The sequence below is a fragment of the Pantherophis guttatus genome, chromosome 8 (genome assembly GCF_059756535.1).
Source record: "Pantherophis guttatus breed Tessera chromosome 8, ASM5975653v1, whole genome shotgun sequence".
Lineage (NCBI taxonomy): Eukaryota > Metazoa > Chordata > Lepidosauria > Squamata > Colubridae > Pantherophis > Pantherophis guttatus.
Genome location: NC_142070.1, coordinates 34,117,524 through 34,138,892, shown reverse-complemented (window position 1 = coordinate 34,138,892; position 21,369 = coordinate 34,117,524). Strand labels below are relative to the sequence as shown.

The 21,369-nt window shown below is 38.4% G+C and overlaps 1 protein-coding gene across 1 annotated transcript; it reads right to left on the bottom strand.

Moving 5' to 3' along the window:
* Positions 1–121: 121 nt before the first annotated feature.
* Positions 122–10,309, bottom strand: LOC148112586 (uncharacterized). Its single transcript, XM_087874977.1, has 2 exons — positions 9,427–10,309; positions 122–159 (listed from the first exon to the last, which is right to left on the bottom strand). The coding sequence occupies exons 1-2, from the start codon at positions 10,307–10,309 to the stop codon at positions 122–124; spliced, it is 921 nt and encodes a 306-aa protein (XP_087731103.1).
* Between the last annotated feature and the right edge of the window lie 11,060 nt (positions 10,310–21,369).

The following is a 21,369-nucleotide window of genomic DNA, read 5'->3' as shown; positions in this document are numbered from 1 at the left end:
GCTGGAGGGTGCCAGGTTTGAGAAGTCTGCTATAGAATAGAATAGAATAGAATAGAATAGAATAGAATAGAATAGAATAGAATAGAATAGAATAGAATAGAATAGAATAGAATAGAATTTTTTATTGGCCAAGTGTGATTGGACACACAAGGAATTTGTCTTTGTGCATATGCTCTCGGTGTACAGAAAAGAAAAGATACATTTGTCAAGAATCATAAGGTACAACACTTAATGATAGTCATAGGGAAACAGTCAATATAAATCTTAAGGATACCAGCAACAAGGTTACAGTCATATAGTCATAAGTAGGAGGAGATGGGTGATAGGAACGATGAGAAGATTAATAATAATGCAAAATGCATTACTTTAAAAGCAGAATGAAGGGTATACAGTAATGCCTGCTATAGGTTAATATGCTAAAACTGCTGTTTGGAGCATTCTGAAGAATGTACTTAAGGAACAATATTAGTATTTGAATGCCTTTTTCTACTATAATTCCCAAACTCCATATAAATTTGTGCAACTGTGCTTGATACTTGAAGATGTCTATCATGGGAGACTATGAAAGTTCAAAGGGATAGCAACATCCATACCCATGCAGCTGAATTACAATCTAATAATCTGTAATCTTCTAATGAACAAAGACATACTCAAATATGTTGGGTATACTCTGGCGAGCATTTTAACATTAATGACAGGAATGCATGAAAATTACCATTTCTTACATATATATGGAAGATGCTGATTACAAGCCAATTAACCTTTATGCGCTCAAAAACATATCAAAATTAAAAAGAATTCTAATCATACTTGTGTCAAAATACTTCTCTATACAAAAGTAAAACTACACACACTTGTAGGCAATATCATGCCCAAGTACACAGCACACCAGGCCTAACCAAATTCACCAACATTTAAACAACCAGAATCATGGATCTTATTAACCTTTGCCTAACCACATACTTTCAGTTCAATGAACAAATATATCAGCAAATAAAAGAATTCACGGGATCCATGGGATCACTGCTTTCACAACTAATAGCAGAGCCTGTAATGCAATTTATAGAACCCTCATGCATACAACTCAAAGCATTGATCTGGCATATAGATGACATCTTTGTCATAATAGAAAAGTATCAACTAGGGACAAAACTATCAACAACATTTTCAAAGGAATAAAATTCGCTAGGCAAGTAAAAACAGCAACTACACATCTCATCAGCAGATGCAGTGATGGCAAATTAGAAACAGAAGTCTATCATAAAACTCTCCACATCATTAAACTTCTCCAGTATCAAAGTATCACCACCTCCCACAATGAAAGAAGCTGTGTAAGAACACTATTTAGATAAGCACAAATACTGCAACAACCCTGAACATCAGAAAAGTAGGAAGATGTTAGTACAACATCTTCCAAGAAAATGGACATCCCCACAATTTCATCAAAAAAGTGCCTAGTCGCTCAACCCAATGTAGCATAACCCAAGCTGTGTTGGATAGCATTGTCCTAGATCAAGAACATCTTGGTAAGTATCAAAAAACTATTTACAACCACACAACAGCCCCATAGTACACAAACCAACCAAATCCCTCCAAAACATTATAAGTAAATCAAACATCTCTACAACCACAGAAGGAAAACACAGGAGTCATTTACAACATACAGGATAAGGTTTGCAACAGCCATTAGGTAGGACAAACATGCAGAAGTGTATCCATGAACACCAACTAGAAGCCAGAAGATTTAATGAAAACTCCTAATTTTACAACACATGGACAAACAACTATTGTTCAACTGTGGAAGTGTGCACATCTTAGGCCAAGCTAAGTCCAAAAATTCTAGATAATTCCTAGAGGCCTGGGACTCAAAGAAATTGGCTATAAATAAATAGAGGTAGACAACATCTATATAGCATTCAAAAGTGAGAATCAAAAAGCCAAAAAGGAAACCTGAAGACCAAACACCTCCTAATCAGTCATCAATACCCAGATGAGGAGAAATTAACATGGAACAATAAAAAATAAACAATACCTAATCAAGGAGCTATCAACACAGGCAAACAAGGTAACAGTCAACAACAATATAATCAAGGAACCACCAAGACTACTCACACCAACACTGACAGGGCAAACTACCGTGTTTCCCCGATAATATGACCCACTCTGAAAAAAAGCCCTCTGATGTTTTTGAATGGTAAAATTAAGCCTTAACCCCAAAATTAGCCCTAATTAAGATCCCGCCCACCCTGGGATGCAGGGGGTGGGGCAAGGTGCACAAAAATTAAGCTAGGGTGGGCTTGTAGGGTGGAGTTGCCCTACTTACCAGGTCTCGCATACCCCAACACCTGCATTGCCTTGCTGGCCCACTTTTCCTGTGGCCGCTTGCTGCCACTCGCACGCATCATCCCTGGCCTCCGTTTTGCTATAAGAGCCTTCCAGAAAGCTCTCTGTAGCTGAGAAACGGCTCCAGATTGACATGCGCAGCACCTCTGGCTTCTGTTTTACCTTCAGATGCCTAAAAGACTTTTTTTTTTTTTAGAAAAAAAAATTTTTTTTTACACAAACACACACATAAACATACAATGTTTTTTTGCTGAACAGAATACTTGGCCGGTTGACAAATTTAAACAGTTTTTAGTCCTTTCAACTAAAATTACAATTTCTATACCACCTCATCTATTTTTTACCAATATTACGCTTCATTTTCATCTAACCAAATTGGAATTTAACCAAATTCCATTTTTCCCTTCTATTCTATATTAAACCCCTTCCCATTCTCATGTTTTCATATCCATCAACAAATTAATTAATTTTGTGTTGTTACAGTTGTTCGATTCTTATAGGAATAGTAAACCCATTTATTTTATAGCATATATTTCCTTAAATAATACAGTCCAACATTTTAATATAAATCAATCAATTATGTAAATATCTTTTTCATTTATATATTCAGACAGGAAATAAAAAGAATATAAATGTAGATATTAATAATTTCTACTTTCATCACAATATGCAATTAAAGATATTTCATTTATTACAATTTCCTTAGTTAAATTTAAAAATATTCTAGCTGTTATCTTCTAATCATATAGCTTTTAACATGTATTGTTCCAAATCATCACTTAATCATTTCTACACACACTGAAGACCCCTCGGCGGCGGTTTGTCAATCCGGATTTTTGCGCAACTCATCAGAGCCTGCTAATTCCCCGACTGTCTCGCAGCGACGCTTCCGGTCGAATCCGATGCCTTCTGTAGACTTCTGTAGCCAATAAAAGAGGTCTGGATCAATCTAGCTCTGATAATGTTATCTAATTTGGTAATAAAACATCTACAAGAAAACAACCAACCAAGAAAGTAACAAGGACCCCGGGCATTTGTTAGAAGGATAAGGAGGAAGTGGAAGAGGAAATGGAGAATGATTTTTTTTTTAAAAAAGGTTGTATTCTTCTGCTAAATAGATTGTCTATGATCATCATGGCAGTTCTATGTGAATATTCAAATTCCCTTGTGTTACAGGGCTAATGATATCCATTTTATGGCAACACTGATAACATTCATTCAACATTCAAATGTGTTTACTCACAAATCAAATAATTAATTGCATTATCTTCTTCAAGGGATTTAAACAACTCAAGTTTTGGGTACTGTTTTGCTCTGGGAATGGGATATTTATTATTCTATTTGAGGACACCAAATATCAGAGCAAAACAATATTAGCTTCTTAACCATGAGGCTTCAGTTCAGAACTAAAGAAGCTTCTTGGATGAGACATGAAAAATTTTCAAAGAAGAAACAAAGAAAATGCAGTTGCCTTTGAAAAGCAACTTTGGACAACCTAGATGATTCAGAATCTTCATAGACATGATAAAACTTTAATATCAATTTCATTTATTACTCAGAGTAGTATAAAAATAGCTACAAAACAACTCTTTGTTGAAAGTTGGGACTTTAAGGGAATGACTGTTTTGTAGCTGCTCTTTTTCTAAATTACTCTTGTTTTATTTTGCTATATTTATGCATTTGGTTTAGCTGCCCAATAATAAAATGCCAGTTTCTCTACAATTCAATTGTATAAGTTTTTTTTTAATAAAGACACAATGTTTTCTTATTTATGGTTCAATTTCTTAATGCTTTATATTTTCTTGATTTGACTATATTTTTATTATTACAATTTTAATAGTATTTTTGTAACCTGCCTAGAGCCATTGTGGAACTATTTATTTATTTTCATAAATAAATAACATAGAATATACCACTGTTTAACAATACAAGAATGTCTACTGTAAATAATACATTTTAACAAACATATTTCTGGGGCAATCTGCAATATAGCATAGCTTGAGGGGCAAAAATATTCTGCAACCTAAAAATCTGAGCATTGGAACTTTTGGCAAGTTGTTCACAACATAGTTGGAGGTCAAGATTTAAGGTGTCCAGCTTGAATTTATCATAGGATATAATTATAATGGTACTTAACTTTTGGCTCATTATATTTCATCATATATCACATTTTCTGTTTCAGCTGGACTTGCCTTCTGTATAGTAATCACTTTAGGCACTATCAAGAATAAACTATTTTTAAAAATCTGCTATGGAGGAACACAAGCAAGACTGAATAATGTCTGTTTCTCTTGAGCTGGATAAATTCTCTAACAAATACTTAAATACAATATATATATATTGTATATATTGTATGTATATATATATATATATATATATATATATATATATATATATATATATATATATATATATTCTGAGGTTTTCACGGGTGTTTGTATGTAGGTCTTTGGTTATTCGGGTTTTGTCCTGCATAAAATTGGAGGTGTCTTGGCAACGTTTCGACGAAGTCTCATTCGTCATCTTCAGGCTGGTGTTCTCGGCTTCGTGCTTCTAGGAGCAATGTGTGTGATCGCAGCTGTTTCAGGAAGAATATATATATATATATATATATATAGTATTAAAGTATTTGTTAGAGAATTTATCCAGTTCATATTATATATATATAAAATATCTGAATGTGTGTGTGTGTGTGTGTGTATTTCAAATCATTCAACATATGGTACTTGGTTTTGAGATATAGATAGATCAATGGAGAGATAGAATAATACAGAGACACAAATGGACTTATATGTACATACAGCACAAATGGACATATATGTACATACAGTACATGCACACACAAATACATATACACATATACAGTATATGTACATAGGCTATGAAGCCAGTCAAAAGAATTGGTTTTTGCTAACTAACTTTCTGACAGTGATATTAATGTATGGACTATGTTGCATATATTGAATTGCTTAATTGAATTTAGCTGTCCAGATCCTATTAATATTATTGAAGCCTAGCCTAGCTATGTTACCTGGGCAGAGTCTGAACTATTTGTTCTTAGGAAGAAGACAAAGTCTTTAAATTTGTGAGGTCAGCTATAGTGTAGGTAATTTATGTCTTTTCTCACTAATAAGAATTATCTGGTAGCTTCACGAGGCTCCAGTGGGTGTCTTTTATACCACCCACTTTTATATATCAAGATTTAGTCATGGACAGAATATTGATCCCACCGATAGATTACATCTGTGGGAATTTAGGATGCTGGCAATGAATCCATCCTAGGTCTCCTTGATTTTCAGTAGCTTTCAATTATTTATGCACATCTGCTCTAGTTTAACCAGATTTTGCAATAAAGTTTTCCTTCACACAAAGGTCTATACGGTAGGATGATAGTAAGACCAAATGGTTGTGGATTTTATGTCCCTATAATTCTAGGAACTTTGTATCTTTATTTTTGGATAGGGAGGCACTTCCAGCCCAGAAACTGTGTAACCAGGGTCTTCCTGAACTCTTGATTCTTGCTGAAAGAGCAGGTGGCAGCCATGACTAGGAAGTCTTTACTTTTAAGCCATCCAAAACTCATTTGAATTGCAGACTATAAAAAAATAATGACCAATACCTAAGTACAAATGCATATAAAGACAGAACTGAGAAGGCAGTTAGACAGTAAATGCCACCTCTCTTCAAAATTTGAATTTGACAACATAGTTAGTAGCTGCAAGAAGGTCATACAGTTTATATTCTGTGGCAATACAGTTAACCACCATCAAACAATATACATCTTCCTATCCCACAAAAAGTCCCAGGTTTTGACCTGCCTCGCCAGCTTTGGTCAACTCTGAATAGGATCTGTACCCAACATGTGTCTGCCAGGACTCATTGTTTAAGTGGGGTCTTGTCTCTACCCCTCAGTGTGACTGTGGTGCTCTTAGACAAATTATCCATGACATTGTGTCCGAATGTCCATCAAGATCTTACACTGGCCCAATGTCTGATTTTTTTTCAATAGAGATTCCCCTGTCCTTGAATGACTGAGTGACTGAACATTAACATTTGAACCACTATAAGTCCATGCACTTGCCATACAATAAATAAATAAATAATCCTATCCCAAGTCCTTAGACCAGTGATGGCTAACCTTTTTGCCATTGTGTGCCAGGAGAGGGGGGGCAGGGGAGGGTCACGCACGCACGTGCCCACGTGCATGCACACGCAACCCCACCCACCCCCGCTCCTGGCACATGATGGCCTCGTAGGCCAGTTTTTCTTTCTTGCCTGGTTCCAGATCCTCTCTATGCATCTGGGAAGGGAGAAAACAGCCTTTCCCACTCCCTTGGAGGCCCTACAGAGGCTGAAAGGACCCATTTCCCGACTCCCGGTGGGACAGGAAGTGACATTTTTTGCTGTCCCCAGCCTCCAGAACCTCTCTAGGAGTCTCTAGGAGCCTCTCTAGGAGTCTCTGGAGGCTGGGGACAGGAAAAAAGTCACTTCCTGTCCCACCGGGAGTCGGGAAATGGGCCCTTTCAGCTTCCATAGGGCCTCCAAGGGAGTGGGAAAGGCTGTTTTTGCCCTTCCCAGATGCATAGAAAAGATCTGGAGCCAGGTAAGGAAGAAAAACGGGTCTTCCCCACCCTCCACAGGCCCTCCAGCGGCAGGATACAGCCTGTTTCCCTACTTCTGGTGGGTCCAGAAGGCCCGAAAATCAGCTGGCCAGCACACGCATGTACCCCAGAGCTGAGCTGGCGTGCCCATTAATATGGCTCCGCATGCCACCTGTGGCACGTGTGCCATAGGTTCGCCATCACAGTCTTAGACTAATCTAAATCTAAATCTAAACATTTGTACCATGTAACATGTGACTTTATAACTAACTGTAATAATAATGTTCCCATACTTTGCCTGAATCAAGGTGCCCATATATCAACATCATGGACAGAAATTAATGTGGTATGTAATTTTGTCATATCATTTATCTTGTATTCATCATGGTTCCCGACATTTGTATTCTGTTCAGAGTTTAACTGTGAATTTTAATGTTGATTGTTGTTGATATGGTCAGTTGGTAGGATCTGATGAAACCCCTGTTGGCCAGTTTAGGCTTTTATATGCAGACCTCTTGTATGAAAAATGGCAACTGTGGCCATTTTGAGTAGGGTTGACAAAAGAGGTTGCATGCTTGACTTTTGCAGAAGCATCTGCCTAACCCAGCATTTTGATATGTCTAAGGTGAACTCTGCACAAATACATTAATTGCTAGACCTTGTTTAAAAACAAGACTAGCCTGCCATTTCTATGCTGTATACAATATAAAATTGATTTAACAAATCATTAAGAGTGTGGTTCTGCCAGCTGAAGTGTACCATATTGTCACAATATGGTACAATATGTGTTTTATCCTATAACTTTTGAAAGCAAATTGTTTGTGTTGTAATACCTTCTTAAAATTGTTTTGAACTAGGGCGGTGTGATTTCATATATTCCAGGTCTAGGTATGTTCACAAGTAAGAGAGTAAAAAAAAAATGCTTTTTACCAATGATGATCTCCTTTTAGTATTTGATGCTTCAGTTACATTAATTACATTAACCAGATGTTCAGTACTATAAGCACTCTACTATTTAAAGTAATATACTAATTGATGAATGAATGTCAAATCATTCATTTATTTTATTTTAATAAATTTGTATACCGCCCTTCTCCTACTGGACTCAAGGTGGTGCACAGCCAAAATAAAAACATCCCAATACAAAATTTAAAATTTGTTAAAAGAATTAAACAACTTTGGCCTAAATTTAAAATCCCGACTAAAACCCATAGACAATTAAAAATCTAACATCTCAAAAAGAGGGGGGGGTGTTACGCCAGCCAAGCTTGGTGAAAAAGAAAGGTTTTTAGGTCATGGCAAAAAACCTGGAGATCTGGTATCATACGTATCTCTGGGGGCAGGTCGTTCCAGAGGGCAGGTGCTGCCACAGAGAAGGCCCTCCCCTGGGGGCCACCAGCCGACACTGCCTGGCTTACGGCACCCTGAGGAGTCCCTCTCTGTGGGAGCATACTGGCCGGTGGGAGGCTATCGGCAGCAGAAGGCGGTCCCGCAAATACCCAGGCCCAATGCCATGGAGCGCTTTAAAGGTGGTAACCAATTCCTTGAAGCACACCCGGAAGACCACTGGAAGCCAATGCAGGTCACACAGGAGAGGCGTCACATGGGAGCACCCCCTCGCTCCCATAATCCCCCGCGCGGCCGCATTCTGCACCAGTTGGAGCCTCCGGGTTCTCCTCAAGGGGAGCCCCATGTAGAGAGCATTGCAGTAGTCCAGGTGGGAAGTGACGAGTGCCTGAGTGACTGTGCGTAAGGAGTCCCGATCCAGAAAGGGGCGCAACTGGCAAATCAGGTGAACCTGATGAAAAGCCCCCCTGGCCATGGCCATCACATGCTCTTCTAAAGAGATCCGTGCATCCAGCAGAACACCCAAGTTGCGAGCCCTCTCCGTGGGGGCAATGACTCACCCCCAATAGCCAGCGATGGCACCAGCTGGCTATATCGGGATGCCGGAAGCCACAGCCACTCAGTCTTGGAAGGGTTGAATTGAAGTCTGTTATTCTCCATCCAGATCCGCACAGCCTCCAGGCACCGGGACATCACTTCAAGGGATCATTGGGATGGCCTGGGGTGGAGATGTACAGCTGAGTATCGTCAGCATACTGATGGAACTCCACTCCAAAGCCACGGATGATCTCACCCAGTGGCTTCACATAAATATTGAACAGAAGGGGCGAGAGGACCGACCCTTGCAGCACCCCACAAACAAGGTGCCTTGGGGTCAATCTCTGCCCCCCTGCCAACACCGACTGCGTCTGGTCGGAGAGATAGGAGGAGAACCACCACAGAACGGTGCCCCCCACTCCCAACCCCTTCAACCAGCGCAGCATGATACCATGGTCGATGGTATCAAAAGCTGCTGAGAGATCTAACAGGACCAGGATAGAGGAACAACCCTTATCCTGAGCCCTCCAGAGATCATCCACCAACGCGACCAATGCCGTTTCCATGCTGTGCCCAGGCTTGAAGCTGGACTGGAGAGGATCCAGATAAACAGCTTCATCCAGATACCCAGGAAGCTGTCGCGCCACCACACTCTCAACAACCTTCACCACAAAGGGAAGGTTGGAGGCCGGACGGTAGTTAGCCAAAACAGCTGGATCCAGAGTGGGCTTCTTGAGGAGGGGCCTCACCACCGCCTCTTTCAAGGTGGGTGGCGAGACACCCTCACCCAAGGAAGCGTTGATAATCCCCTGGAGCCAGCCTCGCGTAATCTCCTGGGAGGCCAGCACCAACCAGGAGGGACACCGGTCCAATAAACATGTGGTCGTGTTCAGCCACCCCAGTATCCTGTCCATGTCCTCGGGAGCAACAGGGTCGAACTCCTCCCAAATGACATTCTCAAGACCGGCCTCCATCATCCTGTCTGTACCTATCCAGTCAGAGACCAAGCCTTCCCAAATCTGAGTGATTTTATCATGCAGATACTGAACAAAGTCCTCAGCACGACCCTGCAAGGGATCCTCCCGCACTCCCAGATGGAGGAGGGAGCAGGTCATCCTAAACAGGGCAGCCAAGCAGTTATCTGCTGATGCGATAAGAGCGGAAAAATAGTTAGATTTTGCCGCTTTTATCGCCACAAGGTAGGTCTTAATATGAGACCTCACCCGTGTTTGGTCGGATTTGGAGCGACTAGACCTCCAACTGCTCTCTAGGCGTCTTTTCTGGCGCTTCATCTCCCTCAGCTCCTCGGAGAACCAAGGAGCCAGGTAAACTCGGTGATGGGTCAGAGGCCTCAAAGGCATGACTCGGTCCAAAGCATCAGCGACCGCTCTATCCCAGGCGGCCACCAGCTCTTCAGCTGAGTCATGAGTCAGAGCCTCAGGAAATGGCCCAAGCTCTATCTGGAACCTATCAGGATCCATCAGGCGCCTGGGGCAGAACCATCTGGTCTGTTCCGCCTCCCTGCGGCAGGGTGTGGTGGTTAGAAAGTCAAGCCTAAGGAGGGAATGATCTGACCATGTCAAGGGCTCAATCGCTACTGCCCCTCTCTCAAGATCATTGATACACAGTTTCAAAGTTTATTATTATTATTTCATTAAATATTCAATATCACTGTAACAAGGTTTAATACTTCAAGGTATTATGTCTATAAAAAATAAGAAAACTTGTGAAATCAGTTACAGTTTGAAATGTAACAGATATTTGTACAGATGATCAGTCATATGTGTTTTGCCACAGTCTATATACCTTTTTTGTGTGTGAAAGAATCAATAACAGCCAAATTATAGAAAGAGCTGTCCTCTTCCTTTGAGGATTCCATGTTATGAATTATTTATGTCAAAGTACACAATGCATATTTTCTCTTTCTGATTGCATGTTTTTTTGTTTATATATATAGTATTTCTATACTATATAAAAAATTCAAAGAGCTTTAACATGGGATTTCTTGAGAAAAATAATGGTAAATATACTATATATAAATCAGCCTGTAAATACAGAAATAAACAATTGTGATTAATATGATTTGGTGATGCAATTTTTTCTTTCTCTTGTGCTCTTACATCAGAGAAATCTGATTATCTAAAATCTGGAGATATATTCTAATTTTGAATAACACAAAGTGAATTCAAGCTTCTGTTCCAAAGGTTCTTATCTTCCAGAATTTGCATTTAACTAGACCCATCACAATTATCACAAAATAAGTACAGCCATTGTTTTATAGTTGTAAATGTCCAATTTCTTTGTTAAGATGGGGGGAGAACAGTCTCTTGAACTCAATAGAATATCCCTTATAAACTAATATGAATAATTTGGGGAAGTTATTCCCACTGGCACTCTTGGCAGTTTTCTATGAGAATCAATTTGTCTTGCTTCCATCTAGCTTGAAGCTAGAATTTCAAGCTGAAGAAATATCTATGTAATATTGTACTCGACATAGGAACAGAGTTATAATGGAGAATTAGGGACATAGAAGGTTTAACTGTGGAAATTATATATACTTTGTAAATCTACAGATAGAGGCGGGCAGATCTTTCAAGAATGTTTTCCTCATATTCTGCTTTTTTCCTCAAAATGAATCAGTTCCATTCAGTTTATATATCAGCCCTCTGCTAAAATTGTCATTTTCACTAAAAATAATTTGTTACTCAAAAAATCCACATGGTATTAATAACGTATGTAAATCCAGCATGTGTTACTGTCAATTGTATATATTTCTTGGGGGGGGGATGTACCTCCATAAACTGAAAGATCTAACTCATTGTCTGAAAGATGTTCCCTCACTTATGAGATGACAAATTCTAGTTCTATTGAAAGAATAACAAAATAAAAGTGACACTATACTAGATTACACAAACACAGTGTAGGACAGAATCTCTCCTGCAAATAGCATTTTTGCTCTCAAAGCGCCTGGATCAAAATGGTCCATCCCAAAATCCAAACATGCCTGGGGACAGACTGAAAAAAAACCATCCTGAAATACAGGTTTGGATTTGTGCTTGGGATAGACATTTTTTTTAGCCAGCCTCTCTGGCAAGTAGCAAAACAGCTACTTGCCAGAGAGTTTCCACCCTGTGTGGAACAGAGTATTTTCAGAAAGGGCTTTTGTTTCCAAAGGAGCTGGGTAAAAAAAAATCAATTTTCATCCAACATCTTTGGCAGCAAAAATGCTGCTTTCCAGAGAGACTTGGCAGATTCTCTCCATCAGGCAGTGCTTTTGCTCTCAAGGAGGCTGGCTGAAAAATATTTGTCCCAAAATCCAAGCCAAAACCCAAGTTTCTATTTCAGTAGCAACCCTTTTCATCCAGCCTCCAGGAACCAACCAGGCGGTTGCGGCTTGTGACCTTCCCTGCCATCTTCTCAGTTGAGGGATCCAGCAGGGGAGATTGCAAATGACAATCACATGATTGCAGGGCACTTGGTAACCTATCATAAATGCAAATGGGTTGACAAGTTCTTGATAATGTTACTGCAAGACTGCCACAACAACTGCAAGTTGAGGTGCTGATTGTATGTCCCTTCATTCACCACCATAATTTCAAATGGTTGCTAAATGAATGGTCATTAAGCAAGCACTACCTGTAATAAATCAGAAAAATGATTTGGATGTCAACTTGGAAGAGTGACTTGGATAACTTTCTTATCTTGGATTTACCAAAGAGATGTGTTATATTTCTTGAGAATTCCTGGGAAAAGATAGAAAATCTAAGAGAAATCAGCTTTTGGGATACTATTTTTTATTTATTTTAAGTAAATAAATATTAAGCTTTTAAAGGAAAAAAAAGGAATAAAAAATTGGCTTTAACATTCAAGGTTAAAATATAGGTGTTTTTTTATAGTAGCTTTTAATGGTTGCACAAATAATGAAAGCATAGAAGAATCAGTAAAATTCTCATCAAACTATGCTAATACATCTAGAGAACAACTTAGTGGCCAATAGATTTTTAAGAGTCTCTATATAATGATACTAAAGAAAGCAGTTTTAACACAGTGCAAACTATTGCACAGATCCTTAATTTCATATATTAGCAAAATAGACTAGAACTTTACAATGGAAAGAAAATTTCAAGCAGATTTTAGAAAGGGCCAAGGAACAAAGTACACTGATTATGATTGGGAAAGCTATACAATTCAAAAGAAGCCAATATGTTTTCATTTAGAAAAGTCTTTGATTGTGTCAGCCATGTCAAACTGTGGAATGGCTTTAAATTCTAGAACATTGTCTTGTTCTCATGCAAAACTTATACAGATGACAAAAGACCACAATCTGGCAGAACATGGTGAAACAGATTGACTCCAGGTCATTAAAGGACTGATTTGTTGTTATTGTTGTTAGTTGCGAAGTTGTGTCCGATCCATCACGACTCCATGGAAAATGTTCCTCCAAAGGAGTAAGACTATATCTCCTTTATTCAATAAAAAGGTAAAGGTTTTTTCTATCTGGATGAGTTCAAATCTAGGGGCAGTGCTCATGTCTGTTTCTTAACAGTAATGTTGTGTCATGTGGCCAGGATAACTATATGACAAGGTGCACGGAACACTGTTATCTTCCCACTGAAGTGGTACCTATTTATGTACTCACATTTGCATGCTTTTGAACTGCTAGGTAGCAGAAGCTGGAGCAAGTAACAGGAAGTCATCTAGTCATACAGTGTTCAGGTCTTGAACCTGGGCTGTCAGCTTTCCAGCTGACAAGCTCAGCATCTTTAATTGTAGAGTTATCGTGACCACTTTTTTATTCAATAGATATGCTCAATAGTGACTTTGAAATTCAAGGAAGAAATACCAGAAACGTTAGTGAGTCTGATAATACTTCCCTGATAGATGAAAATGCAAATGATCTACAGAATCTAGTAAAGAAACTTAAGGAGTACAGTAAAAAAAAAAAAAAAAAAAAACTGGTCTAAGATTAAACATAAAGAAGACCAAAAAAATGTCCACAGACCTAATAGCTAAACCTCTAGTCATCATGGAGTTCAGGCATTAACTATAATTATGTCTTTCAATAATATTAAAAAAATATACTATAACTACACGATAGCCTTTAATAAAGTGAGATTAAAAATATTTTCTTCATATATGCTGAAAATCAAATCCATGAGAATACTTACTGTAGAAAAACTCCCTTTATCACAACAAAGAAGCAGAACTGTGGAGGTTCTAATTCTAGTCTATAATTGCCATGTGGGACAGACATAATTTAATGTGGTCTACATTAATATTTTAATAGCATATCCAGTCTCAGCATGCTAAATTTCTGTTGTCTGATGAAAACTTTTGACTTATTTTATTATTTTGCTTATGTTTTTAATATTACATTATTATGTAATGGTTTAAAATTCATTTTATTTTTAATATAAGACAATCTGAACTAGTTATGTTTTGCATTCTGGTATTCTGTGCTTTGATATCTAGACCAATACTCACTTCCTTACTAATGTGCCTAAAATTTAAGATGGGCCATTTAATTTCAAATCTATTATATTTCCTGAATATAATTGATCTCCAAAGAAACCAAGGCATTTTCTACTACTAATATCAAATTATGACGTTATTTTCCTATAATTATTTGCTTCCCAATTTCTTTGAAGGCTTTCTAGAATGAGGTAAAATGTTTTAATTTTTTTTTCTGGTTTTGGAAACAGGGCTTAATGTTTCACTTACAATTAATGATTGTGAAATTGTTTTAGCTAACTGTTCTGAATGATCAATTGTCATTCAATAAGGTTGCGGCATAGAGATTTATTCCAGCCTGTACACAATTTGATCAACTAAAGTTAAATACTAAATTGGCGTCAAACAAGGTGCAATGGAATTTGGACTTGGATCACTTGTGAAAATGTAACCAATCTAAACTGATAACATGTTTAACCCCATCCCCCAGATCTGCCTGTTGTTCTGCTACAAGACATAAATGAAGATCAGAGGTAAGATGGTATTGAAAGGATGCCAATTTATTAGGAAGGAACCCCCCCCCCCAAAAAAAAAATTCTATTGATGATTTTGAGTGGTAGGAAAATGGAAACAGCTGCTTCACCCCTTTGGTTAAATCCTAAAACATGTATATTGAAACTATTGTATTTTTTGGATAATAAGATGCACCTTTCCCCCCAAAAAAGGAGGATGAAAATCTGGGTACGTTTTATACTCCAAATGTAGCCCCGCCCAACAATCAGAGATTTTAGAAGCTGAAAGAAGCCTCTGAAAGAAGCTTCAGGAAAAAAAGGCTCTGAAAGGCTTTTATCTAAAATAATATGGCAAGCAACAAAAGAAGAATCAATAAAGATTCTAACCAAACTATGCTAACAAATCTGGAGAATGACACAATAACCAACAGATCGGAAAAGGTTAATCTACATACCAATACCAAAGAAAGAACTTGAACAGAGTACAGATAGTCCTTCAGAATAAAAGCGTCTGAAATAAGCTTCAGAATAAAAGCCTCTAAAGCCTTTTTTTCTGAAGCTCTGTTTCGGAGGCTTTCAGAGGCAGAAAAGAAAGCAAAAAAAAAAGCAAGGCACAGAGCTCGCAACCAAGGAACCTGTTGCTAAAATTCACCTCTGGGAACAGCTGATCCACCCACCAATCAGCTTTTTTCTTATTTTCCTCCTCAAAAATTAAGGTGCGTCTTATACTATGAAAAATACAGTAGTGGAATGTATTTTCTTTACTTTAAAACTCCACTTTATAATTTATCTATTCTTTCTAATACATATTTATGTCTTTACTATTTTTAGACTTCTACAGACAATCCAGAGAGTCCATTCCCTCTAACTGTTATATTTCTATTTTCAAATTTCTTGAATAAACTGAAAAATAAACGATGTTACCTTTAATGATATTTATGCATATGTATGTATGTATGTAAAGGTTCCCCACACACATATGTGCTAGTCATTCTGAATTTATATATATATATATATATATATATATATATATATATATATATATATATATATATATATATATATATATATATGCATTTACTACCAGTTCCTGCCCCCGGTTCGGCGGGAGGGTCGTCCCACCACCCTGGATGTCGTCATAGGTGATCTGCGTGTGCGCGATCCCATTGCAAACCGGTAGTAAAGGTAAGTAGAACCTACCCGTGTGTGTGTGTGTGTGTATATATATATACACACACACATACACATACACATACATACACAGATAAACAAATGTACTACTGAGGCTTTTATTTATTTCAGATTTCAGCTCTGCTGAAATCATGTTTTTAAAAAATATAATGAATGATATTTTTATATTACAGGCAGAAAGAATAATCAGACTATAAAGTCTTTGCAGATTCAAAAGCAAAAATACCTGCTTTAGAGCATATGAGGCTGCTCACATAGGATATAAATTCAACTCTTTCAATTCCTTCAGTCCATTGCTTCTTTCTGCAGCTGTATTATGATCTGGGAAAATACATGATTGCTTTAAGAAGCTGCTAGCGGGACATACAGGTTCCTCTGTGCTCTAAAACACCTTTCATGATTGAATTCAAGGCAGTGCAAAGCTCTAATGATCAGCAACTTTCTCGTTATTAAATACGTATGTTATCCAAAGTTAGTATTTCTTGGTTGAGAATATGAAAACTGAAATTCAACCCAAGTATTACTTCTTGGAACCTAGTTTGCTTTTATGATAGTTAACAATGTTTAGGATCTTTTGACTATTGCTGGTGCAGTAAGACTAGAAATTTTCCAAAAAGTCAGTGGACAAAATGAGGTAAATGTGATAACTGTGGATAGATTAATGGGCAGGGAGGACAGAAAAAAGATACATAAGATTTTATTTGAAATAGTTGTTCTCAATTTGCACTCTAGAATGGGTAGGAGACAATTGAGCTGCATCTACAAATTTAATACTGACACAGTCTTGTCTTCAGATGGAAACTTCCAAACCTTGAGAGATTTTGACCATGTAATCAATTACAATTTAAATTGTGTTTTATTTAGTTTTTTAAAACTATTATTGAATATTTTGGGAATAGAGAAGGTAGGGACAAGGATGAAATGATGCTCACATATGCAATGTTACTTAGCTTAATCGTAAAAATTTTTAGGTAAGTAGTAGTGGTCCACAGATATGATTGTACAGATTTAGAGTAATTTTCTAAGTTTTCTAAAAATAATACGAGAGAAAGTTGAGAAAATTTTGGTTTACAGGGTTTATATTTGTTAAAAGCTTAATACACCTTGTTTAGAAAGTAGAATACACTATCAGTTTAGAAAGACATAACAAATCCAATGCAAAGAAGAATACTGCATTGATCAAATAGGTTTGCTGACTCATTTAGAAATAAATTTGCATTATATGTGCTGTTATATTTAATGTGCCAGCTCTTCAGTGTTGGGTTGTTAGCCTCCATTCCCAAATTGATGATAACAGCTGGCAGCACTCACATATTTAAACTGCCAATCATTCAAAAAGCAGCATTTGTGGCCATTAAGTAAACACCACTTATTAAAATTAAGTCCTTGATGTGCCGGGAAGTCTATATTTATGTTTAGATTACTAGGGAAGCTGTTGTGTGAGAGGCTGATTTATGTTGTACGTATGTCTGTAGTTGTCATTAATATGAAGAGACAGTGTATAATGCCATTAAGAGTTAGGAAGAGTACACTTGCTATAATCAACAAGTGTTCTGATATGCGTGCCATCTAAAGTTCCAGACTGCTATTGTTTGGTTTTTCATCCTATTCAGATCCATAAAAATATATGTGTTTACATCCACTTGTATGCAATGATTCAGAGTTGATTCTGTACGTCAGAAATGCAGATTAATTTGTTCAGGCAAAGAATTACATTTCTCTCAAAATGATCAGTCAGGAGACATGGTGAAAAAAAATGTGAATAAAAATAGCAATATAGCGATTTTGTATTGAATTAAAAAGTTTATTTATTTGTTTATTCAATTACTACAGCCATGCAACTTAGTTAATAACTGTATGTTACTTACAATTTTAGTTGAATGCACAATTGTGGTCACTCCTCGTATATTCAACAATCTTCCCTTTTGTTGTGCAATTAAAAAAAGTAAGAAAATTTCATGACAACTTTTGAGAAGATTGGGCACCAGGGATGATTTTTGGAGGCTGTATGCAGTTTGGAACCCTAGTTTCTATATATCTATTATAATATTTGTCATATTACAAATGGCAGGGTAAGAGGAAAAATGTTTGTTTTGATTTATACACACAAAGAGAAAAGTGAAACAAGAAGAAAAGATGTGCTGTTTTGTCTCAGAGGTAAACAAATCTGATAATCCTTATTAATCTTCAAGAAATGCATGTAATTTGGAGTCTCCAGAAAATGGTGCACTGAATAGTGGAGAATCTTTTTCCCCCTGTTGACAAACTCCTGATTTTGCTGCTAAAGCCAGTTCTTTGGAAGCATGTTCCCCAGATTTGAATGAGAGTAACTAGAAATGATCCACAACAACCTTTGAATGATCATACACTTGCCTGGGGAAAGATATCTGAAAGATTTCAATTCCCAGTAAGAGTGGCTGGAGTGGTCAGGTCGCCATCTTTCCTACAGCTGACTGTATTTTCAGGAGGCCTTCTGTTTTTAACATCACTTTTGAAGTCTAGTAGCCTGACTGGTTGCTAATGTGCTTTATACCCATTTGGTTTTTAGAATTGTAAACTTTTATTGTTTTATTTTGGAGCTTTAAAATGATTTTTCTTTCGCTGCAAAGAAGTCTAGAGGTTTTTTTTTTCCTTTTGTAGTGAAAGTGACTCAATCTGATTTATTCTGGATTTTTATTTTAAGAATTTTGTATTTTACTAGTTTTCCTAAAATAACTGTTGGTTCATTTTTTCTCCCCATCTTCTCTGTTGTGAGACTTTTTACCTCTGTTTCTTTGTGGCTCCTTTTTTTTTTTTTGTCCTCCAAAAGGAATTTCTCTTTAGAAACTTTACTACGAGAGCAAAATAACAATAAATTAAGATGTTTGGATATTATATTATATATACATTAATCCAATGCCCAAAAAGATATATAAGAGAGAGATGGGATTTAGATAAGATAAGAGATGGGACTTAGAAATAGATAATTAAATCTTTCTTGGAAAATTTGGAGAAAAAAATGTTTGCAAGTTTTAAATGAAAAATTGGATAAAGGTTTGATTAATTTGTAACAATTGTAAATCAACCTAAAGAAGATATCCAGACACAGCAACAGTAGCTAAATCAGCTATGCAATTGGATGGACTAGGAGTTAATCTGCTGTCAACAGAGTTGAAAAAGAAGGAACTTTGTTTGAAAACTGGACATTTATTAAAGGAGGCTAAAGAGGATATTAATGAATTTGACCTTCTCAGAAAAGCTTATAGAGATTGCAGACTGGAAACGTCTTATGCAATTACAGGACAGCTGTCAAGATATTTCCCAATTTGTGGAAAGATTTGTTGAACAATAAGTATTATGGAGATATTTTCAATATCCTTCTTTTTTGGGGAAAGTGAGAAGCAGTTGTTTAGAAAGATTCCACTCATAATTTTAAAGAAAAACTAAGATGATAAACTGGAAGTTCTTTTTATTATTAAGAATCAAACGATGGTATGTGATACTAGATGGATCAAAACAATGGTTGTAACAGTCTTATGAGAGAATAGAAGCCGCTTATGGACTTTCTGCAACTTAAATACTGTACAACAATAAATTCTTAACAGTGGACTTCGACAGTTTCTTTTTCTAGTTGGAATTACCTATTAACTTTTTTAAAAAGTAGAACGATAGTAGGTCAAATTGGTTGATTGTTAATAGATTTTTATAATTATGATATTTTTAAATTTTATTTAAAATTTGGTGGTGGTGAACCTATGACAGTTCTCTATGGGCACGTGAGCCATTACCCCAGTTCAACTCTGCCGCATATGCGTGTGCACTTCCACCAGCCAGCTGATCATCAGGTCTTTGCCGCTGGGTTAGGGCACATGCGGGGAAAGGGCGCATGTGTGAAAGCTGTGCACACATTGCATTTTGGGTGTTCGGATGTGCGCACATGCATTTCCGCATGCACATACACGCGCAAGTGCTTTGGGCACTCGGTCCGGAAAATGTTAGCTATCACTGTTATATAGCAATTTTGCAGATATATATGTACAAGTTTATAGATTGTTGACCTGTTTTGTAAGAGGGGAGACAGGATTTTGGGGAGACTTAGTACGGCCACATGTTTACTGGACCTGTGTCCCTCCTGGTTGGTACTGGCTTCCCGGGAGGTTACACGAGGCTGGCTCCAGGGTGTTATCAACGCTTCGTTGAATGAGGGTTACTTCCCCGCTGCCTTGAAAGAGGCGGTGGTGAGGCCTCTCCTCAAGAAGCCGTCCCTGGATCCGGCAATATTGGCCAACTATCGTCCTGTCTCCAACCTTCGCTTTATGGCGAAGGTTGTTGAGAGTGTGGTCGCACGACAGTTTCCACAATTCCTGGAGGAAACATCTTATCTAGATCCGTTCCAGTCGGGTTTCAGGTCTGGGCACAGCACGGAAACGGCATTGGTCACGTTGGTTGATGATCTCTGGAGGGCTCGGGACAGGGGTTGCTCCTCTGTTCTGGTCCTGTTAGACCTCTCAGCGGCTTTTGATACCATCGACCATGGTATCATGCTGCACCGGCTGGAAGAGTTGGGGGTGGGAGGCACCGTATTGTGGTGGTTCTCCTCCTTTCTCTCTGACCGGTCCCAGTTTGTGTTGGCAGGGGGGCAGAGGTCGACCTCGAGGCCTCTCGTCTGTGGAGTGCTGCAGGGATCGGTCCTCTCACCCCTTCTGTTCAACATTTATGTGAAGCCGCTGGGCGAGATCATCCGTGGCTTCGGGGTGAGATACCATCAGTACGCTGATGACACCCAGCTGTACATCTCCACCCCAGGCCACCCCAACGATGCCCTTGAAGTGATGTCTCAGTGCCTGGAGGCTGTGCGGATCTGGATGGGGAGGAACAGGCTCAAGCTCAACCCTTCCAAGACTGAGTGGCTGTGGCTCCCGGCATCCCGATATAGTCAGTTGACTCCGTCACTGACTATTGGGGGCGAGTCCTTGGCCCCCACAGAAAGGGCTCGCAATCTGGGAGTCCTCCTGGATATGCATCTGTCCTTGGAGGAACATCTGACGGCTGTAACCAGGGGGACCTTTTATCAGGTTCGCCTGATTCGCCAGTTGTGGCCCTTTCTTGATCGGGATTCCCTGTGCACAGTCACTCACGCCCTCGTCACCTCTCGCCTTGACTACTGCAATGCTCTCTACATGGGGCTCCCCTTGAGGGGCACCTGGAGGCTCCAGCTGGTCCAGAACACAGCAGCGTGGGTAGTGATGGGAGCAGCATGGCGCTCCCATGTAACACCGCTCCTGCGCGAGCTGCACTGGCTCCCGGTGGTCTTCCGGGTGTGCTTCAAGGTGTTGGTTATCACCTTTAAAGCGCTCCATGGCATAGGGCCTAGCTATCTTCGAGACCGCCTGCTGCTACCAACGACC

Coding starts and splice junctions, on each gene's coding strand:
- LOC148112586 (XM_087874977.1), bottom strand. CDS start 10,309: ATGGATCCTGATAGGTTCCAGATAGAGCTTGGGCCATTTCCTGAGGCT. Junction 160..9,426: donor TGAAGCTGTTTATCTGGATC/CTCTCCAGTCCA, acceptor ATATGCACAAAG/ACAAATTCCTTGTGTGTCCA.